Source organism: Mercurialis annua, linkage group LG1-X (assembly GCF_937616625.2).
Source record: "Mercurialis annua linkage group LG1-X, ddMerAnnu1.2, whole genome shotgun sequence".
NCBI lineage: Eukaryota > Viridiplantae > Streptophyta > Magnoliopsida > Malpighiales > Euphorbiaceae > Mercurialis > Mercurialis annua.
In genome coordinates, this window is record NC_065570.1 from 54,550,245 (window position 1) to 54,559,772 (window position 9,528).

The window sequence follows — 9,528 nt, forward strand, 5'->3', positions numbered from 1 at the left end:
TATGAGCTATATTAGTTTTATTTGTTTTTCATTGTTTGTTTTTTTTCTGAATATTTTATGTTGTCCTTTCATTATGAAAGGTTTGTTGTCCTTTCTCTGTGAAAGGTTTGTTGTCTCCTTTTTATGTAGGAGTTTGCTGTCTCTTTTTTATGAAGGAGTTATCAAGTGGTGATTGAATGGAATGCTCTGAGTTTGTGGGTGATTGGATAAGTTTTGATCGACGAGTGATCGAAGACTGCACTTATTTAGCGAAACAGTTAATAATTTATTTTTATTTTCGTAAGTAAGATCTGCGAATCAGGCAGCATGTTGTCTGTTCCATGTCAGGTCATCGGATTTAGTTTTCGAATTATTCCGAATTTCTTACAAATGTAACTGTTTCATATTCGATTTAATGAGATTTGATGATTTCAAAAAAAAAAAGTAATTAGTTACGTAAAACATAAAAATCAAGGAAATAATACTAATTTTTCAAAATTAAGAGAACGAACAGTATTTCAAACTTAAATCAATGGGAGTAATAGTAATTAATCTTTTGAAATAAGGCAATTTTTATCTTATATTTTTAAAAATTGCAATCAAGTGAAGAAGTTCTTCAGTCTCAATGAAGCTTCCAAAATGGTTTCACTATGAGCAAAGGCACTAACTCTGATGTAACCTTCACCAGCAGGTCCAAATCCTCTGCCTGGAACAGTAACTATATCTGTTTTTTCAAGGATTTGGTTGAACAAATCCCAAGAACTTAAGCCTGGAAAATGTACCCATATGTATGGTGCATTTTTTCCTCCGTAAACTTTGAGTCCAAGAGATTCGAATGTCTCAGCCAGTATTTTTGCGTTCCCTTTGTAGTAGTTGACCACATTCTTCACAGCCTGAAATTGTATCCAAAAAGGGGACATTTGTTTGTCAACAACAAAATATTCAAAGGTATAACCGGGTGGAGTCGATACCAAGCATTATCAATTTTCAATTCGACTCAACTCTAAATTAAAACTCAAAACTTAATTCGAATTCGACCATGTTTCTGTAGGTCCACAACTTTAGTTGTGCGAAAATACGATATGCGAATTCTGGATTTGTTCAATTTTTGGTCTGGAGGGGTTTTGCGTACCCCTACTTAAAATTATCATGAACCTGATTTGGACCGGTTCAGACTAGACTCGGTTGGAACCGACTCTTTTACATGCAATTACAAGTTTGGCATGGTTGATGGTTCGAGCGTAATATACATATATTATCTAACTTTTAAATAGAAATTGAATTTATGTGCGGTCTAATCATATTTTTTGAGATCTATTAAATTTTTAATTAAAAATAAAATTCGGACCCGCACGTAAGAATGGGTCCTAATATGGATTTAGAATCTAAATCCCAAACCAGGCAAGACGGACTTAACCGGGCTGGACGGATATCCAACCTGCAGAACAATACTGTTTCAGAATATCTAATAATTTAACAAACAGTCGAACACAATTATATATATAAAAAAAAAAAAGCAGTTGATAGAAATGGTACCTTGTAGCCATGTTCAGAAAGGCAGGCTAGCCCTCCAGCCTGAGCAATATTTGATGCACCATTGAAGCAAGTGCAAACGATCCGATTATAATCTTTTATTACAGAAAATCCATTTGAATATAACAGCTCTTCGGGAACCACTGTCCATCCAAGCCTGACGCCTGTAAACCCAGCAAATTTTGAAAACGATGAAATTTCAATAGCAACCTGAAGGATCAAGAAAAAAGACCATGTCAGGTCTAAGTCTCAGATGAGATGTATACAGGAATTCAGACTTAAGTAATTACCTCTTTTGCTCCAGGAATTTCAAAGATTGATCTCGGAATTTCATCGTCAGATATATAAGCAGAATATGCAGAATCATAAACTATTATGGACCCATTAACCTTTGCAAATTCAACTAATTGCTGTAATTGCTCGCGCGATGCGGCATTTCCTGTTGGATTGTTTGGAGAGCAAAAGAATATAATATCTGTTCTTGATGTAGCTGACAGATCAGGAAAAAAATCATTCTCAGCTCCACAGTTCATATACACAATGTTGTTATATTTTCCTGTTTTCTCTTCAATCTTGCCGGCTTGACCCATAATTACACTTGTATCTATATAACCCTGATTCGTTAAAATTACACTTCCAAAAGTTATTTCTATCCTCAGGATTTATTATTTGATCATTAGATTAAGATAATTTACACCGACTCAATTTCCTTTTCTCTCATCATAGTCCTTTTTTTTTATTTGTACAATTTTTTTTTATGGCATCAAAAATCTAAACTTTAGATAACGTGACAATGAGCCAAACTACAAGTGGTGGATCCAGAAATATTTCTCAATGGGGTCCATATGCATACTAAAAATTTAAATGATAAAAAATACATAAATATATTAGTTATATAAAATTAAAATACTAAAATATTTTTTTATAATTTATCGACAAATTTTTATATCCTGAAAATATTGGATAGTATCTTTCAATTTCCAGTTAATGAGTATCAGTCAGAAAAATATTCAAGTCAATTCATAAAAATATTCAAAAAAATAAATTATTATTATTAAAAATAATATTTTAAATAATTAATTAATAGCGTATTTTATAAAAAAACATAAAATAATTTATATTTTGTCATATTTTTCTAATGTTTCAATTTTTTTATTATATATATTTAAATTTAAAAAATATTTTGTTTATTAAAATATACATTATAATATTTAAGTAGTAATTATTAATGTGATTTAAATATTAAATAAAAATTGAAATTATTAATTAATATTTTATATTTATTGAATGTAAAATAAAAATCAATATAAAATTATAAGTTTGTCATTTAATATAGCATTGTGCATTGAAGTAAAAAAATTAAAATTTATGCTATATTTAGCATTTTGCTATATTTTGTGCTAAAAATAGCACAAATTATAGTATTTGCAAAGGAGATACTCTAATAGATAAATAAGTTGGATAAAAAATTTAATTATCTTAAATGCTGCATTTGATAAAACAATCATAATAAGAATTTATGTAAAGTATATTTTTATTAAAAAATTAGAAATTTATTATATCTAAATTAATGGCTTTTAACAATATATAGACATGTATATTAAAATAAATTACATGGACCCCACCCTCTATCACATACATCCGCCACTGCAAACTTTTATATATAACAAATTACGAGCAAATTATTAACCAGATTTTTATATATGTCAGAATTCACACTTATGTTCCTCTTATTTGAAAATCAAATGATATGATCCTCCATTTTTATTTCCGTTAATGTTTTAGTCATTTTATTAGATTTTGAATCTTATAAAAATATAAGTTTTATTTATTTGTGTCAAAAAGCAGTTTAGGAACTTTTTTAATTAAGTCCTTTGACAAATAAACGGAAGGATTAAAATATTTACGAAAGAAATAATATAAAACCGTATCGTTTGATTTTTAAATAAAAAATATAAAAATATAAATTAAGATATATGTGGGAAACGGAGAGTTATTTGCTCTTAGATTATTGTTTTAATCTAATATAATGTCATATGATATAGTATTAAGATAATGTGATGCTACGTAAGCCAATCTTGATATTACAACCGACTTGGTGTTTTTTTTTTAATGTTAATGTGACAATGTGATCTTAACATATGACATAATTATGTGGACTAAACAAGTAATTTCATTGTGTACTCCAGGTAGGACTCCAGCTCATCGCCATATTATCTAAATTAGAGGAAATTAAGCCAAACTAACAATAGGGATTTCCCCCCTAAAAAAACAGTAATGAATTTGCCGTGGAATAAAGTCAAAGTTGAGACGTTTTATTATTATTAATAAAAGAAATTAATTATGATGGTAGAGAGAAGGAAGTTGAGGGACTAATAGTGTAAATTAGCTCATAAATTATAAATTCTGAAGGTTACCGGAAAAGATGGGTCCTGCACAGCCACTGTCACATTGGAACCAAAGAGCATCTGTTATGAAGAAACTCAGAGTCAGAATTTTTGATGGCTCTCAAGCAAGGGCAGTGATACATAGTGGTTTTGACTACTGGTTTATAGTTCAACCCGTTTAACTACCGGTTGAACTATTTAAATAAAGACTTAATTATTTAAAAACATCCCACCTTATAATTTTTTTTCGTTTATACCCCGACCTAGGAAAATTTTCAATTGTACACTATTTTGGATTTTTCGTTTTCATCTCTACCCTGAAGCACTAAGTTAATATTTTTTCATCTAAAAAAAAAGTTAAAATAGTCCTTCATTTTTAACCTATATTCTAATTAAACATAAATGTTATTAAATTTACAAAAACACCATCTTTTTAAAAAAAATCAACTAATTATAAAAAATTAAAAATCCCGAAAAAACCGTCGTCCGCCGCCGCCGCGTGTTCCTCCATGGAAGGAGGAACACTGTTCCTCCATCCATGGAGGAACAGATGTGTTCCTCCAAAATGGAGGAACAGATAGCTGTTCCTCCATTTTGGAGGAACAGCGTTGTTCCTCCATGGATGGAGGAACAGTGTTCCTCCTTCCATGGAGGAACATGAAGGAGCCTCCTTCTCCGGATGGGGGACGGCGGCTCCGGCGAAGGTGTCTAAAAATAAAAAAAATTAATTTTTTTGTTTGAATTTAGTGACGGATCGGAGAAGTATGATGGTAGATCGAAAAGTTTTTTTAATAATTTAATTTTTAATAAATTTTTAAAAACAATTAATTATGTGGACTTATTTAAATTTTTTGAAAGTTGAAGGACTTATTTGTATTTTTCCAAATAAGAAAAAATATGGTAAAATTCTTCTATTTAATTGTTATTAACGTTTTTATCCTTAAAATATTTAAATTATTAATTGTACCCTTAGTTGGGGTAGAGTTGAAAACGAAAAACTCAAAATAGGGTATAATTGAAAATTTTCCTAGGTCGGGGTATAAACGAAAAAAAATTACAACGTGGGGTGTTTTTAAGTAATTAGGCCTTAAATAAATGTATAAATATTTGTAAAATATATAAAATATTTTTTAAGATAAACTTTCAGATTTTAAACAGATAAATTTTATTAAAAAGTAGAATGTTTTTTTTAAATGACATTTTAACTAGCAAGTAAAGAACAAAACGATTTTCATGATTTAAAGGGCTCAATAATTTTTTATTTTGCTGTTTTTTCTGGTTCAAGAGGATGAACCAAAAAATTATTTTTAAGAAACAATCAAATCGAATTTATCTCCGGCACCTAATCAAACTGGTTGAGCCGGCCGATCCGATTTTTAAAACACTGACCTGAAGGCGAGAAATATCACACTGTGCTCCATCCGATACAAAAATCTCCTGTCCTTTTATACCCAAGTCTTTGTAAAACCTGTCTGCAATAGCGTTTCTTAATTCCTGTGGTATAGACCAATTAGTGTCTCAATCTTGTAAACCTAAATGGCTTTCTGTGATTTGTTAATGAATAAGGAAGATCATATTGGTGGGCAATTGCCCACTTTATAATTTCAAATTTTTAAAAATATATTAATATTAAATTAAATAAGATAGTTTTATCATTTTAAAATTTATAATATACCCACTTATAAATTTTTTATTTTGTCAATTCTGTCCATCTTTTATACTTTTCATATACTTTTATCCATTTTATAAAAAAATCTGAATCCGCTAATAAAATTAATAATAAATAAGCCCCAAAATTTGATGGCATTACCATGTTTCCTTGCTCAGCTCCATATCCTCTGTAACCTTCAATAGTTGACAAACCATGCACACGCTGCAAAATACAAAATTTGGGGAATCAATCAATGTTCTTTATGATCAGGAAATAAATGTCTGTTTGGTTCAAGACTCAACATTGTAATAGAAATAGAAATGAAAATGAGATAGAATGAAAATAATTCTGATTCTTTTTTTTTTATATATATATACTATTTGGTTTAATAAAATATTGTGAGAATATAATAGAGGTCGACTGTGCACGGGTCTTATAGATCTCCCAACCTAGCCAAGAATTAAACTAAAAATAAATAGAATCGAATAATATTTTGATTGTTGGCATTTTCCAAATTAGATAGTACTAAAAATTTAATTTAATACGGTTCTAAATCTTATGTATGTAGAAATTTATACCAAAAATTGTATTAGACTGTGTTGAAATGTACTGTACTAAATAACTAAATTGTGTACATACAAACACAAATATACATATACATGTGTGTGTGTATGTGTATACATATATTCAATTTATACTTTAATATTAATATTTTTTTTATGAATATTAATAAATTATTAGTAATGTATTAATAGTTTAGATAATATTGTATTTGTATTTTTTACAATATCTTATTAATATATAATTCACGAAGTTAGATTTGACTACGAGTCAGTTCAGATTCGGAACCGGTCAAACTTGGAACTGGAGAAGAATCGGACCGGTTCTCCCTTTGATGAAACTGGAACTGCTGATTTTGGACAGTAAAAAAAATACTAAAATAAGTTTAATTACACACTCCTTTAAAATTTTCAATTTTCAAAAAACTCTTGTAAACTATGAAAAGTCGAAGTACATGGAGCATTGAAATATTTACTTATGTGTGCAAAAGAATGTGAAAACAAAAAGTTGACCTTTCTCCAAATCTCTCACATTTCACAATAGAGTGTGCATGCATCCAAATACTTTTCGAAAAAAAATACTACCCAACCTGACCAGGTCTAATTTATTTTTTATTTTATTTTTTTCATAATTTTATGATCAGGTGTGAAACACTCTCTCCTTCCCATTTTATTTGTCCTAGTTCTATTAAATATTTATTTCCTTACCAATAGAATTAAATATTCACTTCTACTCCTACTTCTTCTAGGGCATATTAAATATTTATTTCCTTACCAATAGAACTATAGCTCAAATGGTATGAGCACTAAACAGCAAACTGCTAGGTCGTGGGTTCGATTTCTCCCACAAGCGCTCACCCTTCCTCAAATTAAAATATTTATTTCCTTCACTATTTTTCTCTCCTCACTCAAACAGGAAAAGTATAATTTTATTTTTTCCCCTTATATAATTAATTTACACCATTGATTTTTCTTTCCCAAATTAACCTTAACTTCTAAAAGATTTGAATTCCAAAACTTGCGCAATATTTTAAACATTGAGAAAGACTCGGAATATACAAAATTACATGCTATATTTTAAAATTTAAATAAAATTCCAGTCTTAATAGAAGCTCTATTTGATAAAAAAAAAAAAAAAAAGACTATAGGAATAAAAATATTAGTATGAAAGTGTGTCACCTGGGCCATAGCAGACGTTATCATATCCGGTATAGGCTCTGTGGTATCACCGATTCCAAGTCTAATCAATTTTGCATGTGCTTTCTTTTGCATGTGTGCGTTTTCCCTTAAGGTTATCTGTTTAAACCATATTTAATTGCAACAGAATTACATTACCATACACTAAAATTTTATTAAAAATACGATATCATGAGATGGATTTTTCCTCGTTTATATAACATTCTTTTTTTAATTAGAGATAGTTTATTCAATTTTTTTAACTAGGCAAATCACGGATTAAGTCGAACCCTCAACCTCATACAATACAGAGAAGGACTGGCCAAACCTTCAAATGTAGCAACATTCAATTATATAGCTGTTTTGATTAGTTTCTCTATGAATATTTTAATTAGTTAGTTGTAAATATTTAATTTAAATTAACTTATCTCTTTGCATACCTCAGGAAATAAATAACCACTTCGAAGGTTCTCCATATTCACATTTCGTGGAACTTGTGTGCAGTGACGACCTGTAATGATTTGTCACTCATCAGTATTGGTGAATTTTAGTGGACAACTATGGAGATTAGCAGCGATAAAAAAAAACAATTTAGTAAATACTTTTTGATAGCTAAAACCATAGTATTTTCTTAATAAATATAAATATTCACTAACTAGTTCTGCTGTCCATATAGTTGGTCTTGGAACTGCAAATCATCATGTCAACAAATTAAAACAAAATTAAATATAACACATATACAAAAAGATGGACATGGATTCTGAATAATTATAATCAAACTTATCAATGAAATGTGACATTTATATATACAAAAGTAAGAAAATATTTAAAGAACCTGATCAAATTGGTTTGAGGTTGCAAAAGAAGTGCATGTGGTTTGCAAATGCAGTGTGAAACTTGAGAATTGAAATGCATAGTGTGGTGAATTTAAAGAGTTAATCAGACTTAATTAATTAACGGTGGGTATGGTTCGAGAGAAAGGTATAAATAGAAGGATAATGTGATATGAGAAGAAAGGTCATTTCGTAGAAGTGAAACTGAAAGTGAAGTGATGTAGCTGCCGATCAAAGCTGTCTGCCATTCTCCTCTTATTTAGTCATTCTCTACTTTTTTTAGTCTATATTCAGAGTCATAATTCACTTTATTTTATTTTTTTTACTTTGAATATCAATTTTCATTTTAAAATTATATTGACTTCTGCCCTAAAGTCGTGATTTTCCTATACTTCTTTAAGCTTTATTACTATTATTATTATTATTATTATTATTATTATTATTATTACTCCCTTCATTCTTTTTAAATTCTCTATTTAGTCAAAATTTTAAAAAAACAGATATTTTTATTTTAAATTATAAAAATTAATACTAATATAACTTCATTAGTTAATAAATATTTTATAAATTGAGTCATAGAGTCATTTATTAGAAAGGGATAAATTTGAAAGATAATAGTTAAATTTATTTCAAAATTATAATGTATAAGTAATTATAGACAAATTTATTTGACTAAATGGACAATTAACAAAATAAAGAAAGTAAAAGTTGAAAAGATTAAAATAATTTTATTTATTTTGTAATTCTCTTTAAAATTAATAGCAACACTACCTCATGGTATAAGCACTACTTCTACCTCACATTGCTATTTTACATAATTCGAGAATGTCTCCACCTCAGCAAATTATACCAATGGAGCTGTGGCACCTCAGCACCGTGTATGAACTTGAAAAAAAGTGGTAGTTCGTGCATAAAAATGAGAAAATTTAAACTGCGTGATTAAAATGAGAAAACGTGTAAAGTTGGTGAATTTTTATTACATTAACCCTTATTTTTATGGAGTATTGGCGAAACAAATCCTAACCTTTTTAATTTTTACAAATTGTAGCCCAAGTTCTAATTTCAGCCATTTCCTCATCTTTTTTAGGCTACAAGTTGCAAAATTGCGAAACGTTGGAATTTTATTTGCAAATTTTTAAAACGTTGGGATTTAGTATACCAATAATATAGCTGCCGCATAAGCAAATAATGGTCGGAAAACGGCTTATGCTACAATTTGCAAGAATTGAAAAGGTCAGAATTTGTTTCGTAAAATTTTAAACGTTAGGTTTAAATCGCAAAAAAAGTGGAACGTTAGAATTTGTTTTGCCAATAACCCTATTTTTATTCATCTATATTATATATAAAAGCACGGCGGGGGGGGGGACATTTATGTTAATGTCCTTTTCACTTTATAAAATATAAATTAT

The 9,528-nt window shown here is 28.9% G+C and overlaps 1 protein-coding gene across 2 annotated transcripts; it reads right to left on the minus strand.

Moving 5' to 3' along the window:
• Positions 1-309: 309 nt before the first annotated feature.
• LOC126677579 (probable LL-diaminopimelate aminotransferase, chloroplastic) lies at positions 310-8,327 on the minus strand. Of its 2 annotated transcripts, none has more exons than XM_050372270.2 (10): positions 8,122-8,324; positions 7,943-7,974; positions 7,727-7,797; positions 7,290-7,406; positions 5,710-5,772; positions 5,289-5,393; positions 3,930-3,980; positions 1,803-2,126; positions 1,516-1,722; positions 310-872 (listed from the first exon to the last, which is right to left on the minus strand). In XM_050372270.2, the coding sequence occupies exons 1-10, from the start codon at positions 8,199-8,201 to the stop codon at positions 579-581; spliced, it is 1,344 nt and encodes a 447-aa protein (XP_050228227.1). In that variant the 5' UTR covers positions 8,202-8,324; the 3' UTR covers positions 310-578. The 2 variants fall into 2 exon arrangements, with proteins under 2 accessions (XP_050228227.1, XP_050228231.1); XM_050372274.2 differs by lacking the exon at positions 310-872 and adding an exon at positions 883-1,417 and having other exon boundaries at positions 8,122-8,327.
• Between the last annotated feature and the right edge of the window lie 1,201 nt (positions 8,328-9,528).